General features: G+C 41.6%; 1 protein-coding gene across 3 annotated transcripts in view; it reads left to right on the top strand.

Moving 5' to 3' along the window:
• Nucleotides 1-24,616, top strand: part of USP25 (ubiquitin specific peptidase 25) — a 184,841-nt gene that overhangs the window by 148,851 nt on the left and 11,374 nt on the right. For 2 of the 3 annotated variants that reach the window (XM_089657387.1, XM_089657386.1), the window contains 2 exons: nt 12,960-13,055; nt 21,705-21,883. In XM_089657387.1, coding sequence (XP_089513513.1) covers nt 12,960-13,055; nt 21,705-21,883 — 275 coding nt within the window. The remainder of the gene's footprint in view (nt 1-12,959; nt 13,056-21,704; nt 21,884-24,616) is intronic. The other variant, XM_089657388.1, reaches the window with a different exon arrangement.

The following is a 24,616-nucleotide window of genomic DNA, read 5'->3' as shown; positions in this document are numbered from 1 at the left end:
GGGACACTAGTTCTTGTAATCCTGGTCACTCCAGGATTCCCTCACTTTGGAGGCATTTCTGATCACTTCCTATTTTGGCTAGGGGATAAAAAGTGAAGGGAAATCTCCCTAATGGAGGGTTATGGGCTATAACCCTCCCTTACACTATCTGAAATGAAAAAACATATTGCATTTAGTTCTACTTTAAAAAAAAAATGTAGGATTTAATATCACTTCAATTCTCATCCTAGTTCCTAACCATCCAAGCTCTTTCAAAATCCTAGAGGCCAAACTATTACTATCATACCTATGAGGCACACAGGAGTAAAAAATGCCCAATTTTTTTACAGATCTGAAATGAGATGTATTGTCTAGGGGAGTAAAGGTAAATACTGCAGTGTTGAGTACAGAGCAGTAAAACAAAAATAGACCATTTTTAATTTATTCGCAGTAATTTACTTGCATGTTTACTTGTTTAGGCCCCTTGCACACGAGTGTCATAATTTACTGATATTTACTAAGCAACTTGTGATGTCCAAAGGGCCGCAATACTGGCAATGAAGAAGAATTTCACTTGTCTATACTCAGTATACGCTTACACACCTTTACTCACATATACTAAGCATTATTCATATCTTTGCACAGTTTTTGGCCCCTTGCACATTGGTGTCGCCTGTGTAAAAGGAGCCTAAGTAGTTACGTTTTATCTCTGCACAAAAAACAAAAAGTAATCTGCAGATTTCTTTTTAATCTATATTGGTGAACCACATTTTTTCAAAAAAAAACTGGGCTTTCTCCTTGTTTTCTTTACTTAAATCAGAACAGGATAAAACTCTATGTTTAATGCAGAGGCATGCGTATTCAGTTGACTCTTGCTGTGTTTAGTGTATTTCTTACAGATCTGTGCAGTAAGCCAGTGTGAAATGTTTTAACCCCACCTCTCCACCTCGTCTAGTCTTTCGTGCATTCACTCAGCGCAAAGCATTCTCTGAATGGTGTCAACCTCCTGCATTCAGAATACCGTAGGGTAGCTCATCAGCATGGGACCCAGAAGCAAGTGGAGATCACTGGTGTATCAGCAACTACAGTGGATATAAAAAATCTACACACCCCTGTTAAAATGTCAGGTTTTTGTGATGTAAAAAAAATGAGACAGATAAATCATTTCAGAACTTTTTCCACCTTTCAATGTAGCCTATAAACTGTACAACTCAGTTGAAAAACAAACTGAAATCTTTTAAGGGGGGGTAATAAACATAAAAAAACATGTGGTTACATAAGTGTGCACATCCTCTTATAACTGGGGATGTAGCTGTGTTCAGAATTATGCAATTACATTCAAAATCATGTTAAAAAGGGGTCAGTGCACACCTGCCATCATTTTGTAGTGCTTCTAATTAACCCCAAATAAAGTTCAGCTGTTCTAGTAGGTTTTCCAGACATTTTCTTAGTCACATCCTACAGCAAAAACCATGGTCCGCAGAGACCTTCCAAAGCATCAGAGGGATATCATTGTTAAAAGGTATCAGTCAGGAGAAGGGTACAAAACAATTTCCAAGGCAGTAGATATACCATGGAACACAGTGAAGACAGTCATCAAGTGGAGAAAATATGGTGCAACAGTGACATTACCAAGAACTGGATGTCCCTCCAAAATTTATGAAAAGGCAAGAAGAAAACTGGTCTGGGAGGCTGCCAAGAAGTCTACAACAACATTAAAGGAGCTGTAGGATTATCTGGCAAGTACTGGCTGTGTGGTACATGTGAAAACAATCCCCCGTATTCTTCATATGTCTAGGCTATGGGGTAGAGTGGCAAAACGGAAGCCTTTTTTTTTTAACGAAGAAAAAACATCCAATCCTGGCTAAATTTTGCAAAAACACATCTGAAATCTCTCAAAAGCATCTCCTCCAATGCTCGCTGACTCTTCTCCACCTTTAACTCTCTACTCTCTCCGCCCCCACCTCCACCCAGCACCTCACTCACCGCCCTTGAGATTGCCAATCACTTCAAAAACAAGATTACACAATTCGCAAGGACATCACCACAGCTCGCACTCCCTCCAGCGGGCCCCTCTCACACAGCTACCCCCTCATCACCCCTTTCCCACGGCCCCACCACTGCTCTGACCTCCACCCCACCCAACATTCCTTACAATGAAGCCCCCTCAACACTCCACGCCTTCGACCTTACTACCACTGAGGAGGTCTCCAAGGTCTTCTCTGATGCCCCCCTCCATCCTACGCTCCCTCACCCACATCTTTAATCTCTCCCTCTCTTCCGGCACATTCCCCTCCCCTCTGAAGCATGCACACATCACCCCCATACTTAAAAAAAACCCTCTCTGGACCCCAATGACCAGAACAACCTCAGACCCATCTCCCTGCTCCCATTCACATCCAAACCCCTCTAGCGCTTAGTCTACACTCGCCTAAGCTCTCACCTCAACGACAACAACCTCCTCGATCCCCTACAGTCCGGTTTCTGTCCTCTACACTCTACCGAAACTGCCTTACTCACTCTCTCCAGCGACCTAACCGCCAAGGCTAATGGCCACTACTCCGTGCTCCTACTCCTTGACCTCTCCGCACCTTTCCACACAGTCGACCACCCCCTCCTCCTCAAAACTACACTCCCTCGGCCTCCGAGACTCCACTCTCTCCTGGCTCTCATCCTACCTGTCACAATGCTCTTTCAGGGTTACCTATAATGCTACCACCTGCCCCTCACTCCTCCTCTCTGTTGGGGTCCCTCAAGGCTCTGTCCTTGGGCCCCCTCTCTTCTCCATCTACACCTCCTCCCTTGGCCAACTCATACACTCTCACGGCTTCAACTATCACCTCTATGCCGACGACACACAAATCTATCTCTCAACCCCTCACCTCACCCCCTCAGTCTCCGCCCGAATCACAAACCTACTGAACGACATATCAGACTGGATGTCGCTCCACTTCCTTAAACTGAACCTCTCCAAAACCGAGCTCCTAGTCTTCCCCCCAGCCCGTACAACCCCCCCCCTCCCCATTGACTACTCCATCACGTCCAACATTGCCACCATCAGGCCCGCCCCGCAGGCCAGAGTACTTGGTGTCATTCTGGACTCCAACCTATCCTTCCAGCCCCAAGTCCAATCATTAACAAACTCATGCAGACTCCACCTCCGCCACATCGCCAAAATCCGCACGTTCCTAACCCCAGAAACCACTAAACAGCTCATCTGCTCCCTCATCATATCACGACTCGATTACTGCAACTCCCTCCTCACTGGGCTGCCTCACCACAGGCTATCCCCGCTTCAGTCGATCCTGAATACGGCAGCCAGACTCATTCACCTTACCAACCGCTCTGTTTCCACCACCCCCCTCTGCCAATCCCTCCACTGGCTTCCGATTGCCCAATGGATCAAATTCAAAATCCTAACACTGACGTACAAAGCTGTCCACCACACTGCCCCAAATTACATTACCGACCTAATATCCAAGTACCACCCAACACGCACTCTCCGCTCCTCACAAGACCTCCTTCTCTCTAGTTCCCTGGTCTCCTCCTCCCATGCCCGCCTCCAGGATTTCTCCAGGGTGTCACCCATCCTCTGGAACTCCCTGCAACCCATCAGACTACCACCTACTCTCCTCTCCTTTTAGGCGCACCCTGAAAACCCACCTCTTCAGGGAAGCCTACCCCACCCCCTGCTAATTTCTGACGACCTCCACTCTTCCTACCACTCCATCCCCCACAGCTGTCTCCTCCTGTACCACTATCCCCTCCCTCCTAGATTGTAAGCTCGAAAGAGCAGGGCCCTCAATCCCCTCGTGTATCACATTGTATTATTGTACTGTCGCATGTTCTGTCTCCCTTTACAATGTACAGAGCTGAGCGAACTGTTGGCGCTTTATAAATACTTTATAGTAATAATAATGTGGGAAAATGTGTTATGGTCTGATGAAAACAAAGTTGAACTTTTTGGCCATAATTCCAAAAGATATGTTTGGTGCAAAAACAACACTGCACATCACCAAAAGAACACCATACCCACAGTGAAGCATGGTGGTGGCAGCATCATGCTTTGGGGCTGTTTTTCTTCAGCTGGAACTGGGGCATTAGTCAAGGTAGAGGGAATTATGAACAGTTCCAAATACCAGTCAATATTGGCACAAAACCTTCAGGCTTCTGCTAGAAAGCTGAACATGGAGAGGAACTTCATCTTTCAGCATGACAACGACTCAAAGTATTCATCCAAATCAACAAAAGAATGGCTTCACCAGAGGAAGATTAAAGTTTTGGAATGGCCCAGACCTGAATCCGATCGAAAATTGGTCAGGTGATCTGAAGAGGGCTGTGCACAGGAGATGCCCTCGCAATCTGACAGATTCGGAGTGTTTTTGCAAGGAAGAGTGGACAAATATTGAAAAGTCAAGGCCATGCTGATAGACTCATACCCAAAAAGACCGAGTGCTGTAATAAAATCAAAAGGTGCTTCAACAAAGTATTAGTTTGAGTGTGTACACTTATGCAACCACATTATTTTAGTTTATTTTTACTTCCCTCCACCTAAAAGATTTCAGTTTTGTTTTTCAACTGAGTTGTACAGATTAGGTTACATTAAAAGTGGGAAAAAGTTCTGAAATGATTTATCTTTGTCTCATTTTTTTTTTTTTTTTTACATCACAGAAACCTGACACGGGTGTATAGACTTTTTATATCCACTGTACTTCAGTGATGTTCAGCTTCTAGGTTCATCAGCCATGTATGTTATATACCGTTACATTGGTCTGTTGAACCAATGTAAGTACAGTATGTATGCAATATCCATACCTAGAATTCTGTAAGGAATTTATTTTCAACAGAAGTACCAAGAAAGCTGTTGCTAAGGGACAGCTTGCATCTGTTTCCAAGCAGGCTAGTAGGAGAGTTATCCTTGCTTGTCCCCTAATAATGAATAGATTGTGTTTAAAGTGATATTAAAACTTCAATTTTTTTGTTAAAAGAAAAAAATCAAAATATGTTCTATTAACCTGTTCTGTGCAGTGTTTTTGCACAGGGCAGGCCCAATTCTCTTCTCGGGTCCCTCGTTAGTGCTGCTCCTCCTTGAGCAGTGCCCCCAATAGGTGCATGATTGCTTCTGAGCCCTGCTCTATGCATCCAAAAGACACATAGAGCTGTGGCTTGGCCCTGCCCCTTGCTCTCTCCTCATTGGCTCACTTGCCAATGGCTCCCACTGCTGTGTCCAGCCAGTGAGGAAAGAGACTGGAGAGCCGAGGCTCCAGTGCACATTGCTGGACCGAGAGGGGGCTCAGGTGAGTATTAAGGGGCTGTGGGGGGAACAACACAAAGAAGGTTTTTTTACCTTCATGCATAAAATCTTATCGGAAGCTGCAACTAGTGCCCACCCTAAGAACCCTGTATAGTGTTTGCTCTGATGCCCCCAAGGAATGAGTGAGGTCAATAACTATCAAGCAGTCCATCTCCTTGTGACATCATAATGTAGTAGTGTCTTTTTCGTGGATTGGGGTGTTGTGTGAGTAGCAGAATTGTCAATCAATTTATAAAGTTGCTCGATATATTCCAGACTTGGCAGTGTTTTCTTTTTCTTTTTTAATACCTTTTTGAAATGTTACTTTTACTAGCCACTTTAAGCTTAAAGTATTTAGTTATGATTTTGAGTATTTGTCTTGCGGAGATTATGGTTTTGTTTGTATTTATTTATGATTTCACATATTTTTAAGAAATCGTGAGCATTGTGCTTTTTTTAAATACAGAAATGTGATTTGTGTCTACAGCTTGCTCTACATATAGCATGATTCAGCCATATACTGTATTTGTAGGCAAAAAAAACAAAATTGAAAGTGATATATTTTGAGACTGCCCTTCATTTTGTGGCACTGCCACATATACTGCATGCAATATTTCAGGACACATCACACCCAAAAAATTAACCTTCACACCTCTACTACACCCAGCACTTAAAGGAGCTACAAGTCTGTCGCTATGGCAGACAGTAGTTTGTAGTTCACTCATTCATAGAACTCTGTGAATGGAAGACGCAGCTATGTGGGCAGGGCCGTGCTGTATTTGAATTGTGACCGCTTATGCAGGGAGGGGTGGGGGATCGGGAATAGTGGGGGGAGGATGCTGAACATTTTACACCCTAAACATGTTCAGAAACGTGAACATGGCCTTTAAACAGACAGTTATGGCCACATGGTGTATCGGTGCATAAGTAAAGACTAGATTAAATAAGCATTTTCATGGCAGCCAGGTATCGGCTGTGGTGCTGCTCTAAAAATATTTGTTTGTTCCTTGATTACCGTGAACTAGACTTTCACTTTTCCTTCATTGTGTGCAAGTGAAGCCTGATTGTCATCTGAGCTTCAAGTCCAGCCTAGTAGTGCAGCCTGTGATAATACAGGAGATAGTACAAAACAAGATAAGCTGTATACAGAATTCATGTGATATTCCATTTCCAGCGGATGTGCATGAAAATGAAAATATCCCAAAGGCCTCATTGTTCCAAAAGACCTTCCTAAAGGAGTACTTTTTGTGCTATGTGTATATGGGCTTTGAGGTTTTGCTTCTGACATGCATTTCTAAAGCAAATTAAAAAAAAAAAATCCTACAGTATACATAAACCAAAAAATGTAAAAACTTTATATAGCAGCTTGCTCTCTTTCATATACATTAAAGGACTTGATTTTGTACTGCACACTTTCTCTTGTTCAAACCTCACCAGGGGATTTCACCAACAAGGCACTACCTGCTCTAGAACAGAAGAGAAACTCCATGCTTAGGTGAATTCAAATAGGCAACCAACACTAAGGATTATGATACCAACCTCACAACAATATTGTAACAGAAGTACAGTAACCCAATGTGTATATAATACCTTCAAAAGAATACGACTGTACAACTCAATCAAAATTATACAGAAAAACGTGCACAGGCACCTCATTCAAAAAGTAGTGAATAACATAATGTCCCATACTTAAAAAAGAAAAAATACACACTGAAAAGTGTCCAACAGAAATTAAAAATCAGTGGATCAAAGTAAAGCCTCCACAGTAGATTTTCCACCAGACACTATGGCGTGTGCAGATGCAGCTTTCTAAATATTCTGACCCCCTGTAAAGGAATTGTCATATGTGCTTTTAAAGCTCAACTCCGGGATCTCAGACGACTCTGTCCCTCAGGCCGCTCCAAATGTGTCCTTAGAATTATAGATAGACAAAATAGAAACTCTCATGGTGTAGTAAAACTAACTTCCAATTTAATAAAGGTTAAAAACACATTCCACAAGAGCATCAGGAGCAGTATTAAATATAGAAACGTCAGCGCGGGTTTTAGCTTGCTTGATGGCCGCACGCTATCACGCAAGCTGAAACCTGGAAGTGGGTTCTCGCCAACTACAGACGGAGGATCTGATGCTCTGACATTTCTATATTCAATATTGCTCGTGATGCTCTTGCGGAATGTGTGTTTTTAACCATTGTAAGTTGGTTTTAGTACACCATGAGAGGTTTTTTTTGTTTTTTTTCCCCCTTTCTATAATGCTACGGAAATCATTTGGAGCGGATTCAGGGGAAGGTTTTATGAGATCCAGAGGCATCCCGATGTTGGTGGTCAGAATACTTGGTAAGGTGCATCTACACACCGTGGTGTCTGGTGGAAGCTTTGTTGATCTATTGTGGAGGCTCCTATTTCCTTACCCCTGGTTTGCATATGTGTGGCCACGCGGGCCACGATTTGCTCGGCCACGAAAGCCCATTCATTTGAATGGACTCCCGTTTCCTAGGACACGCAGGGAAGAAGTCCCTGCACTACTTGGAAAATCGCTGCCCGAGCAGGAAGAGAGGTTCCCAGTACGGTTGCGATTTCCAGTGCGGGCAGCGTGCCATTAGAATTAATAGCGCCTGTGGGTCCAACATTTCTCTGTGTAGATGGTGCGGCTGCAGGTATTTGTGTGGGTTCTGCAGTAGCACCACCCGCACAGATGTGAACCAAGTATTAGTCTTTGATTACCATTTTTTTTCACATTTTGTAATTTGATCCACTGTGATTTTAATTTCTGTTGGACACTTTCATGTGTATTTTTTTTTTAAGTTATGGGTACATTGTTATGTTATTCACTACTTTTTGAATGAGGTGTCTGTGCACTTTTTTTCTGTATAAATTTTAATTATACAGTTGTATTCTTTTTGAAGGTATTTTATATACACATTGGGTCACTTAGCACTGCACTTCTATTACAAAACTTCCTACAAGTCTTCTTACGTGTCTATGCAGGAACAGGGTTATCACCTTGGAATGGCATTCCCACTGGGGCTACACAACATACAGTATGCTACGACATATGCAGCCAAACAGGTTGAGGGATTTGTTCAGTCACTAGTTTTTTTTTTTTTTCTTTTTAAACTTTTTTTTTTTTGTTATAGTCCGGTTGAAAAAAAGACAAGTCCATCCAGTTCAACCACAAAAAACAAGTTATAATCCTATACCCACAGTTGATCCAGAGGGAGGCAAAAAGAAAAAAAACCCCAGCAAAGCATGACCCAATTTGCTCCTGCAAGGGAAAAAATTCCTTCCTTGTTGTTTTTTTTTGTTTTGTTTTTTTAATTTAAATGAGGGTTTAGTGAAACCAAGTCAGACTTCAAGCACTTATGTCTATGCAATTCGCAGCTGAAATCGCACTGCAAGTCGCACCAATTTGAATGGTTTCTTTATGTACAATGGGGTGCGACTTGCGATTTGAAACTGAAATATCACTTGGCAAGTTGCACCGGTATAAACAAGGGCTTAAACCCATGCCTGAGCAAAAGTTATGCCTCTTTCTCCTCCCGCTCGCTCAAACATTTTTTTTTTATATATATAAAATGCCCTACAATACCTTTTTCTACTGTGCCATCATGTGTCCTCCAACCACACCATTTCAAGGAGTGGAGATTGGTGACCCAGTGCTGCAGTCTATCTTGGCTGATTTGGTCCATTTTTTGTCACGATATCCTGTCAGAACAGTAAGGGTTCATTAACATCTGCACTTTGGGTGGTAGTAAAACCCCATTGTTATGAGGTGTTTTTATCACCCCTGCCCCAGCAGAACCCCTTTAGCTGCAGTGACCAGGGGAATACACATGTTGCAGCCACAGCAAGAGTTATATGCCCCGTCATGGATGGTGAGTGTTGCACCTGCCAAGCATGATCCATTCAAGTGAATGAGGCCGCTCTGCAAGTGCCCTGCAACCTTGTGCAGTACAGCAAACAAGGTATTAAAGCAGGCAGCATTGTGCTGCTTTCTCACCAGCTGCTTTAGATCCTTGGACCCTGCAGAAGCATGCAACTGCGGGGTACTTGCAGAGTGGCCCCATTTACTTGAATGTGTCACCATTGTCTGGCAGTAGCACCCACCAGAAGTAACGTGGGTTTAATTCCTGCTGCAGGATGTGTTTACCTTTGGCTGCTACTTCAGCAGCTAAAGGGGGTATTGATTGGTGGAGTTAAAACCGTGACTCAACCATAGGGTTTTACCAACCTTAACTTTACCTGTAAAGTGCTACTGCCCAATGCCACTAAGGGCTCATTCACAAGTGCAGCGGCACTGTTGCTCTTCTGAAAAGTGAAAAGCGAGTGTATTTGATAGGTGGTGAGGAGGCAATGTTACCACCTCAGTACCTGATTTAAACTCAGTATTGCTGTCCATTGTATGCAATTGTGACACGGTAGTACGACATTTTGAGGTTTAAATCAGTTGTGAGGAGGTAACACTGGGCCTAGTGATAGTTGACTTCTCCCATGTTGTTCATATAGTTCTCAGTCTCTTTATGGTTGCCTACCCCTGCTTTAAAGTTTATCTAAAGCCATTTGGGATAGAGTAGAGAAATGATAAAACCCATTAGGGTTTTTTTTTTCGTCAATTGTGCTCCATTCAAGAGATTTCTCTCATCTTTGTATCTAGTTTACACCACAGGAAGTAAGAGAAAATCTCGATTTTAAACAATTGTTCCCAGAATGAATTGGAACAATTCTCCTTTTTTTATGTTCCCATGCAAAACTCAAAAGTAAATCTCCGTAATAGGACTGCAGGCGGCAATGACAACTTAATGTGTTTTAATCCCTCAGCAGTATATCCCAAACAAAGCAAGAAAACTTTATTTTACCTTAATGCATACCTTGTTTTAGACCTCAGTATCACCGCCATCCCCGCCCCATCTTTATTTAACTGATTCCACATTCTCCCCTCACTTTCATGGTGTCTCGGCTTTGCTATTGACCATTTGTCATTGGCTCCTGCTGCTATCAACCAAAGCCAGTAATGAGGAGGCAGAGCCGCGTCCTGCTGTCTGTGTCATTAGACACAGACCGCGAGGCTCGGGAGTCAGTATGTACAAGTACCCCCATAAAAAGTGACTCTTTGGAGCACTCGGAGGGGAGGAGCCCGGAGTGCTGGCAGGGGCCCTGAGAATAGTAGTTCCGGGGCCACTCTGTACAATTCCATTGCACAGAGCAGGTATACCTCGGTTTACGAACGCCTCGAAAAACGTAATTTTTGGTTTATGAATGAAAATCCATTGAAAATAATGGCTCGGTTTGCAAATTTGTTTCGCAACGTGAACGAATTAATTGGTTTGCAATGCATTTACGATTTTTTAATCATGTACAGTACTATGCCTTTAAAGTGCACTTTATAAAGTTTTGAACAGAAGACTGTTTTTTTACTTTTTTCTGACCTCCAGAACGGATTAATTGGTTTTCAATGCATTTATAAATTAATTTTTAATCATGTCCCTGTACAGTATGCCATTAAAGTGCACTGAAGTGCAGTGATTAATTGGTTTTCAATGCATTCCTATGGGAAACCGCTTTTCAAACGAAAAGTCCCATGGAATGAATTAAATTCATAAACCGAAGGACGCCTGTAAGTATAAACCTATTTATTATTAAGTGTTCTTGCATGGCAAGACCACTTACTGTTATCTCACATATATATTCTTATTATAGCCAAATTTACCACCCTAACCCCTCCCACAGTTTTTACATTACATAGACAGTAATATACTGAAACGTGCGGATTGTTCCCAATTGGTGTGCTATTACTTTGTGGAACGTTTCACCGAATGGTTCACGAAATATCAGCGTTTTTGTGGTGAAATTGGTCCCATAGGAATGAATGGTGGTATGTTCAAAACTAGAGTGGGATCTGAAAAATCAGGACATGATTTCTAAACTGCCATCACTCCCTCATTTTCATGCCCACCTACACATATCTTATATCAAAACGTTCAGCTATCCCTGCTGCCACTAAAAATGTCCCCGGCTAAGCCATAGTCCTGATAGTTTTCACAATATGACCATTTGTTTGCAACTCATGCTGCCCATTGACATTCATTGAAACTCCACTCTAGCCACCTCAAATTTGAAGGGCAATTTATAAACTGCGACTGTGCCTTCATTTTTAATGTTTCAGAGACATACTATGCATCAAAATGTAGGTCTGGGTCTTGTGATTCTCACATTATAAAGCTCTTTGGTGTAGGATTTATAATTTTTAAATTACAACCATTTGAAGATGGCAACCGCCAGTGAAGTGAGCAAGTTGGAGCAGTTTGTTTTTAACCTCTCTTCTCTGCCCTTGTTGTGCCGTAGGAACTCAGGTGTGTGAGCAGGCAGCAGATTGACAAGCCACTCCACCCAGTTACTCCACCCACTCCAGTTGTAGACTACTGGTGGAGGCAAGAACACTTCACACAATTTCCCCAGAAATTGTAGCTTTTTTGTTATTTATAATCACTTTAAGACTGGGGATTATGATATAGATTTTTTGGTTCGTTTTGTGGAACTGACCAAGCAAACTAAGAGGCATATGCTTATAGCAGAAAACAGATACTGCTTCGTTATCCGCTGTATTATTCCATTCACAAAATGTAGTACGCTATAGTAACACAGCAAAGAGAGCTCTGTGATTGAAGAAAAGCTGGTCACATGACTTTGACTAAGCTTGCATCCTAGCTTTTTTTTTTTTTTTTTTTTTTTTTTCCTTTTTGCGCTCATATTGATGCTATTTAAAATTGGCCCCTAAGCGTATAGCCAGCTTTTAAAAAATATTCTGTTGTAATTGTATGAAGAGTAGGAACATGTCTTACAAATTTCCTGGGTTCTGTGAGGACACTAGTTTATTTATAGCTTATATTAGTATAGAATATTCAATTGTTCCCGTCTTTATCCCTTAAGACATTCACATTTCCTGTAGCTGGTGGTTTGCACAATGTTCCACCTACACTCGTCTGATGTAGAATGCAGGCGTAGTACTGTAAAGGCCTTTAGTTGGGTGTAAATACTTCCTGGCCATCAACTTCTCTTAGGTTAATGTGCATATATATCTTATAAAAATGAGTACAGTCTGAAATGGGAGCAGGGCATATGGATTAGTGTTGGTTAGAACTTTAATAACTAAAGTTTAAAGTTCAGAGTGTTATAAATTCATTTATCCCCTTTTAATTCTACTGATACTTACTAATAATTTCATTATGATAGGTTTGGTTGTTAATGGGAAAAGGAGTGGGTGGATTGCTGGATTAAGTAAAATGAAGTCTGTCATTATGGCAAAAAGGGTACATAGAGGCACCCACTACCAGTGAGTTCATAAACTGCACGGAGAGATAAATAAAAATTTTTGCAACATGTATTTCCATTATATATTTTTGTCTTAATTGTTAAGCCAATGTATTTTCAGTGCTTACCGGTGGTGTCTGGGTCTGCTAAATGTCTTATACCTGCTTCAGCCACCATTGTTATGTTTGCAGGCAGTCTTCATCTCACATCCCACACTTCATTACATTTATTAACCTGCTCCGATGTACTGCTAGCACACGCTTCGTGGCACATGCATGTGGTGACTTGCTTTGCAAAAGAAATCTTATGTTTGCATGCCTGTGCTCTGTTACACTGTTGAACAATATGATGATCATTAAAACTGAAATCCTTTGTGGCAGGTCATGATGACCCCGAACATGCAAGGTATCATCATGGCCATAGGTAAATCCAGGAATGTGTATGACATGTGTGGGCCTGAAGCTGGGTTCTTTAAGGTACAACTTCCTAACATGTTTTCATTTGCTGTTGGCATTGGTTTGTCTCATGGATATTTGCTTTGGTTTTCTCTGCTTTTCAGTGTCACAGTCCAATTTGCTCTCTCACATTCTCGCTTATATTAGTGTGCCCCCCCCCCCCAAAAAAAAGTGGAATTGCAGCTTTCAAAAACTTCATAGTGATATTTTGTTATTTTAGGCAAATTAAGACGTTAGGAGATATAGGCACAGGGAGATAACCTTTTCTATTGCTTCCAGCTCTGTTAATTTTATGTCTTGTCCCATGCAGTGAGCTTTTTCAAATTCTGAACGTCTTTCACAAAGTAGAAAAATTATTTATAGTGTGTGTGAGAGATAATAAAATGGTTAGGTGTTAACCATTCACCAAGGCACTCTGAAGGGAGGCTCACTGAGGTGGCAGCATCAAAAGCTGCATGAAATGGAACACTTGTTTTAGTTATCACAGGGCTCAATGGGTAACTTCTACCGGTGACCTAGAAAACTCCCAAAATTTCCTGTGTGTGCTTTTATCTAAACTTGTGCTAAGCTACAACCACCGTTCAGCAAAGTTGAACCACAGCAACACAGCCCTCTGGTGCTGCTTACTTACCCTGGATGCAGAGCTGTTGCCTTTTCTGTTTAAAGGCTGTAAACAACAGTGGTGGCCATGACTCTGGATCTAAAGTAAGTAAGCAGGGGAGGTTTGGGTTGTTTTGTGTAGTTTAGCTTTGGGGCTTGCAGGTGTGGATTAGTGAAAGTTTAAATAAAACTGCAGCTCTTCATAACCAAAAAGGCTTTAGTTTTTTAAAGTTTTTCCCCATCTTTTTGTGATTCATATTATCTACTGTATGTTCCTCCACTGCCGCAACCCATTGCATCTAAAGTTTAATCCGTGACCGCTAAAGCTGTCTAGGTTATCTTGCATTTGTGCTACAACCAGAAAGTCCACCTAAATATTGTCCAGGTACTGCACAGAAAGGGAAAGGCATTATCACAAAAATGGAATACAGAAATGATTGTGCTGGGTTCACAAGGAATCATAGCACTCTTGGGAAGCCTCTGATCCTTCTAGGCAGTGTTCAAGGGATTTCTTGCAAGCAGTGCTCTGACTACCATACGCCATGATGGCTGCTGAAGGTCGGCAGTGATTTAGTACATTTTGCTGAACATGGGGACACATAATCCTTGATTTTGGGGTTAATAATTTTTGTCCGTAATTTCCTTTTAGCCAGGTAAAGGGTTTTGAGTGTTTAGACTATAACTGTTTTTAAAAAGTTCTTTTATTGTGCAGTATTCTCCCTCAGAACTACAATTCCCTGTACACCAAGTCCCAGTAGGCAGCAATGATGTGATTCATTTCTTCCTGACTAATCAGGAGCATGCCTAATATTCAGTGCAGAGATGTTCATAGTTCTGCAGGAAGTCTTCAGACAGGGCTAGTAATTCCTTGGCCCGCAAAGGTGAATCATTTTGAACACCGCCTGATCTGTATGGTAATAATTTTAAATTTAAATAAATGTCTAGAAAAGACTCACTTTTACATTGGTGGTCATTGGAAACATTCCTCCTTCTGTTTGTGTTCAGTGAAGGTTCCCTTAAGCTTATTGTCAGTGGGGGAGTTGTTGCCTAATATTAATGGTCCACGAGAGGGATTTCCCCTTGAACCTGTGTTCAGTGAGAGGAAAAGTGCCCCATACATGGCAGTTGCTGCTCCGTTAAGAGTGCATTATTTCATTGGAAATCATAGAATTTATCTTCCCTTGATGGTCAGAGGAAATAATGCCATCCTTTCAGACAGCTAAAAACATTGTCATGCCATTGGCCCAGGACTATGCAGGCACCATCAGGTTGGATGTCAGTCTTCCAGTGCTTAAAAACCTCTGAAGACATCCTAGAATTTCACGGCACCCTGGTTGAGAATAGCTGCACTAATGGTTCACAAGCAACCTGGTTCTTATTTCTGTTACACCAATGTTCTGCTTGCTGTAGTATGAACAGAGCCACTGTAAGAATCAGAACAATGAGAATGTTCAAAATTTCCAAAGAATAATTATGGACCTTATAACCCCTATGTATGACTTTAGTAATGATGTTCTGTTAATCATTTGCGCATTCATCTATCATTGTAAATCTGTTTACAACTGCATCCTTTTTTTTTTTTTTTTTTTTTTTTTTTTTTTAGAAATGTCTTGTAGCTCTGAGGTATAGACTGTTGTGAATTGTGTAGTATATCTAAACTCCTGGCACAACTTAAACAATAATGAAAGAATGGACATATTTAATGTTTTATGAGTGCCAAGATTCTCATATGACCGAAACGCCATTACATGTAGAAACCACCCATGAGCATTGAGCCTCCTATCCCAGTGATCTCTTGAAAAGCTGCCTTATTTTGGTTTGCCTCCTTACTGCCTTGCTCTTCATATGCTAGCTAAAGTTTGCTTACTCTTGGGATATCTGTGAAATTATCAGAAGGTATTAGAGAGAACCAGGTATTGTAAGATGTTAGTGTCTACCCGGTATTGCCCCGTAAAAAGGATTGATATCTGAGAATTATGACTCTCTAGGAGCTCTGAACAGGATTGCAATGCTATCACTGCTGGCATATTTTGCCTTGGGATGGAGAGCCAAGTTACATACCTTTTTTTTTTACCCTCATTCTTCATTACCCTTCTTGGAGTAGCATCATTTGAAATTTTGCAAAAAAAAAAAAAAATTTAATTCTTAACTGGCATTTTGACTGGCTCCATACAAAACGTAAGATTAAAAAATGTTACTTTTGTAAGTAAAAACCTTCACACCTTTTTAAAATGTTTTAAAATCACATGGGGCCCTGTGTATCTACAGTACTTACAGTGAGGAACAGAAGTATTTGAACACCCTGCGATTTTGCAAGTTCTCCCACTTAGAAATCATGGAGGGGTCTGAAATTCACATTGTAGGTGCATTCCCACTCTGAGAGACAGAATTTAAAAAAAAAAATTCAGGAAATCACATTGTATGATTTTTAAAGAATTTATTTGTCTTGCACTGCTGAATATAAGTATTTGAACACCTGAGAAAATCAGTGTTAATATTTGGTACAGAAGACTTTGTTTGCAATTACAGAGGTCAAATGTTTCCTGTAGTTCTTGACCAGGTTTGCACTGCAACAGGGATTTTGGCCCACTCCTCCACACAGATCTCCTCTAGATCTGTCAGGTTTTAGGGCTGTCGCTGAGCAACATGGAGTTTCAGCTCCCTCCATAGATTTTCTATTGGATTTAGGTCTGGAGACTGGCTAGGCCACTCCAGAACCTTGATATACTTCTTACGGAGCCACTCCTTGGTTATCCTGGCTGTGTGCTTCGGGTCGTTGTCATGTTGGAAGACCCAGCCACGACCCATCTTCAATGCTCTGACTGAGGGAAGGAGGTTGTTGCTCAAAATCTCACAATAAATGGCCCCATTCATCCTCTCCTTAATACAGTGCAGTCGTCCTGTCCCCTTCGCAGAAAAGCACCCCCAAAGCATGATGTTACCACCCCCATGCTTCACAGTAGGGATGGTGTTCTTGGGATGCAACTCATCCTTTTTCCTCCAAACACGACGAGCGAAGTTTAGACCAAAAATTCTACTTTGGTCTCATCTGACCACATGACTTTCTCCCATGCCTCCTCTGGATCATCCAGATGGTCATTGGCAAACTTCAGACTGGCCTGGACATGTGATGACTTGAGCAGGGGAACCTTCCGTGCAATGCATGATTTGAAATGATGACGGCGTAGTGTTCTACCGACAGTGACCTTTGAAACTGTGGTCCTAGCTCTCTTCATGTCATTGACCAGCTCCTCCCTTGTAGCTCTGGGCTGATTCCTCACCTTTCTTATCAGTGATACCCCACGAGATGAGATCTTGCATGGAGCCCCAGTCCGAGGGAATCTGACAGTCGTGTTTAGCCTCTTCCATTTTCTAACTATTGCTCCAACAATTGATCTATTTTCACCAAGCTGCTTGGCAATTGCCCCGTAGCCCTTTCCAGCCTTGTGGAGGTCCACAATTTTGTCTCTGGTGTCTTTTGACAGCTCCTTGGTCTTGCCCATGGTAGTAGTTGGCATCTGACTGTGGGGTGGACAGGTGTCTTTAAAGAGCTCAGACAGGTGTTACTAAGTTAGATTAATGAGTGGAGTAGAGGTGGACTTTTTGAAGGCAGAGTAACAGGTCTTTGAGAGCCAGAATTCTTGCTGTTTCTTAGGTGTTCAAATACTTATGTTCAGCAGTGCAAGACAAATTCTTTAAAAATCATACAATCTGATTTCCTGAATTTTTTTTTTTTGAATTCTGTCTCAGAGTGGGAATGCACCTACAATGTGAATTTCAGACCCCTCCATGATTTCTAAGTGGGAGAAAATCGCAGGGTGTTCAAATACTTCTGTTCCTCACTGTACAAATATCTTATGTGCAATACATCCATTCTTTCTGCCTTTTAAACGAGTGTCACTAATATAAGTACCCTTGTTCGATAAAATGATAAACTGATGCTGATAATGAAGTAAGAGAAAAGCAGCTTACCTATATCTCGAGACATTGCCATATACCAGCACTTGATGCATGATCCATCCATGTTCTCCAAACAGATCTTAGTAGAAGATGACAATCAGGGCATAGATAAACTTTTATGTACTTATCACTGTTCCACTTGGATTTAGTTATAATGAAGTCAGACTCTCCCAATTAGTTTGAATAAATGCTGGAAAGGTTTACATCAATGTTTTCAGAACAGTGGAAAGTAAGAATCTGAAGTAGTTTACCAAAACCCTTGTCATGTATTTAATTTACCCAAAGGTGTGTGCACCGCTCACTAGTACAAAAAGCTGGGTGTCCTAAATCAGACAAGGGCTTGTCCTATACCACAAACAGCCAAAAAATCGAGGAGAAAGCAGGTGGTACTCCCTTAAAATTTAATGATGGTCTAACTTCAGTGCCAGACAAGAGATCTCCACTTCCTCCTTCTAAGAAAAGGAGGAGTTTCCCAGGCAGGGATTGTTTGGCCAGATCAATAGAGTTAAACCAGCTTTGAATTTTAACATTGTTGCCAACTTTTTTCTTATATAATTCACTGAGGGTGGGGTATGGTGGGGATTTTTTGTATTCTCAAACTGGAGTTTCATTTTGCGTTTTGTTGGTGGCCTAGCTTTACTAAATTGGAACTATAGGATAGTAAAAATTACATTTCTGTTTTTGAATGTGTCTTTTATATTGATTTGCGGAAAATTATAATGCACACCAGCGCACAGTGATGTGTCGTGGTGTGTTTACAAGCATCTTGATGCATGCCTAAAAAAAGTGTTTTTCACCCATTGAAGGACATGGGAAGTCTTCCAGGTTATACTACTGCCTACAGGAGGAATGGACACTGGTAAACAAAACCGTGTAGGCCATCTCAGGATAATTCCCATCTACTACCAGCATGCCTCTGTTTTTTGCTGTTGTGCTAGAACAATGCAGAAAAGACTAACCCATTTTTGCAAGAACATTTTGTTACGGTTTGTTTTTTCTTTTTATCTTCAATTTAAACTCTTCTCTACATTGATGCTAGAACTTGTCTCTCCGACTGCAGTCATCTGACCTGGCCTTTGGATTGCTGCGGCTGGACCTCACAGGTTTGGATGTTGCAAGGATATCCTAGAAGTGATTTTCTGGCACTGGTTCACATGGGGTGCTTTCCAGACTCTGTTCTGGTAAAAGTTAGCTGTGAAGAGCTTTCCAAATTCAGAGTCCATGTCATTGCTTCAGCACTTGCCCTGTCTCAACAGTCACTTTGTAAGGCCAGTTGGTCCAAGTATCAGGAACTGCCTCATCTGCATAGGTCACTGGCCACCTTTAAATTTTCCATTCCTGCTGGTTTCCACTGTGCAAGGGGACTGAGCGCTGATATAATTTGCCTGGGTGGAGTGTTGTTCTATTTATCCACCATACAGCATTCAGGAAGCATCTCTCATTGCTGTTTCTTCTTGCAGGGGAGCCATATGGAACTTCAATCTATTGATGCCTGCCACAGTGATTTTTGTCACCCCTGACCATTTAACTCACCATCCGCTACCAACTGTTTGGGTTTCATGAGTAACTTCCTTTTACCCTGAGCCTTATGTTATTTTATTGCCACACATTTGCAACATGTCTAATTATAGACACTGTGGACTTTGACCTTCAAGGCTACAAGCCTTCTCTGGTGTCTTCTTTCTCAGTTCCTATATCTGGTTTACCTCTGCCTTAGCTTTTGAGCCATCAACTGCAGAGACTTTGTCCATTTCTGAGTCACTCCAGTCTCTGTCTGATGACCTTGACCCTGAGGAGATTCAGTGTATCCCTATTACTCCAAAATTAGGAGTACATTTTGGCTCTTCTAATGCAGTGTGCACCACTCTAAAACTAGAGGATCAATCTGTTGCTTCTGCCAGAGCTGTTTCCTGTCTTTGCACCAGTTATTCCAACTATCTCTATACAGAGTTTGAAAAACTCCATAATAAACTGTTTATTTCCCCTCAATCACTTAAAAAGTGATTTAAAAAAGTGTTGTATTCCCACTGTAGATCTGGCGGTTACTATTCCAGTAGAAGATGCTATTCTCTTTAAGGACCCAGCATATAAGTGGTTGAAAGCCCTTTCTAGAACCCTGTTTCCACTGTTTAATCCTGGCTCATTGGAGTTCTCTTGCCTCCTGATGAACGCCCTGGAGCTTCGGGTGATCTTTGCTGTTTTCTGCAACTTTGGACCATCCTGCTGGAAAGTCATCCAAGGTATATCAGATTCTGTCCTTCACAATTCAGGCTTGTACATCACAGGCATAGACAATTGGCAGACAGACTTGGCCCTTAAACCCAGTGGTTTACCTTGACCTGTGTCGCAGATGGGAAACATTGGATGTGGTCCTTCTGGCTTCCCAATTCAACATAAAACTGGATATGTTTGTCTCCAGATACAAGGATCTTCTGGAAGAAGCAGTGGATGCTATGGTGGCTCCCTCAGATTAGTACACTGTGATATATGCCTGTCGTCCCCTGAAACTTGTCTGCTTCCCAAGATCAAGATGGAGGGCCATCTGCAAATCCTTATTACTTGGTACTGGGCCAGGTGGATGTGCATGTCAACCTGATCAGATTCCATGAGCAAAACCAGGTTACCTTGATCTTTTGTCTCAAGGCTTGATTTACCATTCTGCTTCACAGTCACTGGCTTTAATGGCATGGCTGTTGAAGCCCAGGTTCTGAGTGGCAGGGGCATCTCTGAATCTGTGATTCCTTTGATTATAAATGCTAAATAAATAGGATACTTCTTCAAAGTCTGTTATCGGACATGAAGGGCATACTTCACTTGGTGTAAGTCTCTGGGATTCCACCCTTGGAGTTTCTTCCTAGGATGAAATCTCTCCTTCCTGTAGTTGGGTCTAGTGGAGAGTTTGGCCATCTCTATCAAAGGTCTGGATTCTACTCTTTCTATCTTGTTCCAGAGAACACTTCAACACTTAGAAGCTTTGTATAGGGGGTCTCCATGTAGTTCCCCCATCCGTTCCCCTGTGACTCCATGGGATGTGAATCTTGATCTCTCTGCACTTAAACTGCAACTTGAACCCATTAGAAATACTACATTCCTCTCTACTCTCACCCACAAGGTGATTTTTCTTCTAGCCATAACCTCTGCGAGAAGTATTATTGAACCGTGGCCCTATCTAGCAAGGAACCCTTTCTGGATTTAGATAAAAAACAGTTGATGTCGAGGCACAGCACTTCCTCCTTTCCTAAGGTAGCTTCTGCCTTTCACCTCAACCTAGATATTCTTCTGTCCCCTCTGTCTAGATCCCGTTAACCAAAAGGAAATTTTCCTCTGCTGTCTAGATGTTTGGCTGTGAGGGTCAATCTCTCAACCACTGCTTCCTTAAGAGAGACTGATTTCCAGTAGGGTGCAGCAGCTACTCGCTCCTCCATCTCTAGTTAACTCACACTCCATCATCCATAGATTGACTTCTACCCTTTTCCTGTGAACGTGCATTCTAGAAGATTTGCGAGTGCATGAAGCATTGGTTTACCCCATTTACAAGGCTGACACCCAGTTGTATTTTCACACTCTGTATTCACACATTCTACCAGGTGGAGGTTTCTGCCTCTTCTGATGCCAGCTTTGGGTGCTTGGTCCTTCAGGCAACTCTTTGAGATGCAGGCTAGTCACCAGTTTGTTCTTTTTTTCACCCTCATAGCGTGTTTGCCACCCCTCAGATGGATTGCTTTTGGATATCCTGAAGTTTAAAGCTTCCAGTGTCCCTCAATGGATGAGAGATAATACAGGATTTTTGTACTTGCAGTAAATGTAGTCATCCCAGGAAGACTATTAGCATAGCTTTAATTTGTCATTTAAAATCTGGTTTGCGTTTCATTTTCAGTGGCTGACAGTGGCTAAATAGACCAGAGGCTTCTAATGCCTTTCAGTAGTCCACTAATAATTTACATCTCCAGTTACATACCATAGTTAACAACGTAGTATCTTTTTTAGGACTTTTTTTAAATTTTAAAATTACTTTGTTTCCATTTATTCAATGTGGTGTTGTTCTCTTTGTAGGATTGCAGCTTTAATGTGACAAATGTGGCTTTGCTCTTTTTTTTTTCTTTCTCTCAGGCCATCAAAACAGAGTATGCACGGTTATTGAAACTAGCACAAGAGGATCCCCCTCCAGAGACCGATTATCGGCTACAGCATGCGGTTGTTTACTTCATCCAGAGCCAGGCGCCAAAGAAAATCATTGAGAGGACCCTGCTAGAGCAGTTTGCTGATCGCAACCTGAGTTTTGATGAACGGTAATATGACGAGCCTGTGCGTTGGCACTTTTTCAGAATTCAACTGAAGTAAATCTGTCATTAAAGAAAAAGGCTATGCCTGCTTTCAGGTCCTTTTTCAAATCACAGACCTGAACATATGTGCCATAAGTGAATTGTAGAGTAATTGGAGTAATGTCAGAATTTGCGCTTTCCATTTATTTTCTAAATCAGTAACTCTAGTAAAGCCTTAGCCTCAGCATGACATCCTGGGAATCCGCATTTTCAGAGAGTTAAGTAGCAGTGGCAGCTTCCGTATTTGTCTCATGATAGGTTGCCTTCAAAGAGGAAAGCTACCTAAACCGAAAATAAACTTTACATTTTACTGTTTCTCAATAGAAATGTTCTGAAATGTTAGTAAATCTTTAATCAAACATGACAGATTTCTGCAGTGCTATTTTTGTTCTAACCACTAGCACTAGATTCAAGGCAATACATTTTGGTCATCACAGTTGCCATTGCGCTTATGTCTGCTGACAACTGAATCTTTAAGCCTTGAAATGGCTGGTATCCTAACTGCTCGAGTGTATAGCACCATGGCAACTGTAGATCTAAATTGAGGGTATATTGGCACTATCCTCAGTGATGAGGAGGGTTTAGTTCCACTTTGAAGCTGAGCTCTGTACAGATATAATACTTAAGGGCTAGTTCACACCAGATGCAGTCGAGTGTGTTTGCACAGTGTTTTCCATTTATTCTAATAGCCCTAGTTCACACTAGTGCAGTCAGTTCCAGTCAGTTTCTGGTGAAGAAAAAAAGTAGAATGTGCTGCATTTGTTCTGCACAGAACTGTATTGGAACACAGCAAAACTCATCCGGAGTGTGTTTGTGGTGTGAACTGGCCCTAAAGAAGTCTTAAACCCAAATCCAAAATTGTATTGCGGCTTACCAAACATTGCATGGAGTGGCTGCATTAGTTTTCCTTTTTAAGGCTTTGTTAACCTGGTGATCTGGCCAGTAACACACCCTCTATATTAGAGTGTCTCCACTCTGGATGACAGGGCACAAGGGTATTTTTGGATGGCAGAATTGTTATTCTGGGGAGAGTGTAAAGCCTCACACACACACACGGGCCAAGTATCAGCCAAAATCCGCTTATACAGTAGAAACTATCTGACATTCGGCCTGTGTGAGGTGCTTGTCTGGCAGAAGCCAATCTCATGACTGGCTTTTGTTTAACAGGCTTGCTGGAAAACCAGCAGCTGATGGCGCTTTCAGCCATAGCTGCAAGCACTGACCGGTGTGTTCTGGTGAGGGCAGTCCACCTGTAAGAAACAATAGCACTGCAGGGACATTGCTGTACTAACATCACATAATTAGTAAAGAGACCTCATCCGTTTTTTTTATTTGTTCAGCCCAGTCGCTTGAACAAAAAAAAAAAACTTGCCACGTATACTAGGCATTAGATGTACTAGCAGATTTGGGTACACTAACAAATTAAAGCTGAACTGCAGCTCACACTTCATAAGCAGTTACAACAACAATTTAGTTCCTTTTGGGATAAAGATTTTACATAAAGAAAGACCATTGTAAGCACCCCTGTCAGTGGTAAATGGTCTGTCCCAACCTTCTAACTGCTACATCTGCAGGATAGCTTGTTCTTTTGAAAAACAACATATTTACTGGCTGAATAAACAGAAGAAAATAAAGGAAAGCCTAAAGAAAACCAATGCAGCTACTTCATGTAAGAATTAGTAATCTGCAATATAATGTTTGTATTTTGGTTTAATACTGCGTTAACTGAATACAACTCTATAATCATTAATACATAAATGTATTTTTTAAAATGCAAGCGATGTCAGCCTCCTTGGTCCTTGTTCAGCAGGGCTGAAGTATGACAGGAAGATAAAACAGAAGGAGCCAATTAAAGTGGTAGTAAACTCCGTTTTTTTTTTTTTTTATTTATACCTACAGGTAAACCTACAATAAGGCTTACCTGTAGGTACAGTATATATCTCCTAAACATGCACCGTTTAGTTGATATTTATTTAGCAGCAGTAGGTGACATCACTGGCACACGTGCACTGGGCCTTCAGTGGATGGCATGCATTGTAGCTCTGCCATTCAAATGGTCACAACCCACAAACCTGGAAGGAAGACCGGGTGAAGATGGAAGCCCTGGCAGCGGTGACAGTGTGCCGCTGGAGAGCTTTGTTTTAAGGTAAATCTGTCATAATGTGCTAGTATGTACTAGTATATTATGACATTATCCTGCAGGTGCCCACTTTTTTTTTTTTTGTAATGTGCTATCAGGTTGCATGCTGATGAGCTCATCACTGTGCTGCTACTCCTTTCACCATCCAGTAACAGGTCCAGAACAACCTATACTTAGAGGAAATATGTTGAATGAAGTTGGCCATTAGACAGAGGACATCTTGTGGCAGAAAAGAAGTACCGCGCTGTCGAGAGTTCTGCATTGAAAGTGAATGTTTATTCTTTTTATTTTTGACTGTAGTTCTGTTTTAAGAAATCTACAGTCTACAGAATAAATAATTTGGTAAAGATGCTGCCTCTCAGTTAAGAGGTGTCAGTTCTGTGTTGTTTAAGGCTCCCACAGGGCCTGTCCTATATTCTGACTCAGCAATGAAAACAAGTATTCTTTTTGGACTGCTAAAAAAAAAGACTATCAATTAACATTGAACAAACCTCTCTGTGGGCCTTGTAGCCTGACATTTCTGTTGTCATTGACCTGAAACAAGTATGTACATATCAGCT

This window comes from Staurois parvus, unplaced genomic scaffold, assembly GCF_062004578.1.
Source record: "Staurois parvus isolate SC_StPar_1 unplaced genomic scaffold, SC_StPar_1.0 ptg000988l, whole genome shotgun sequence".
Classification (NCBI taxonomy): Eukaryota; Metazoa; Chordata; class Amphibia; order Anura; family Ranidae; genus Staurois; species Staurois parvus.
This window is presented reverse-complemented; position numbering and strand designations above follow the sequence as displayed.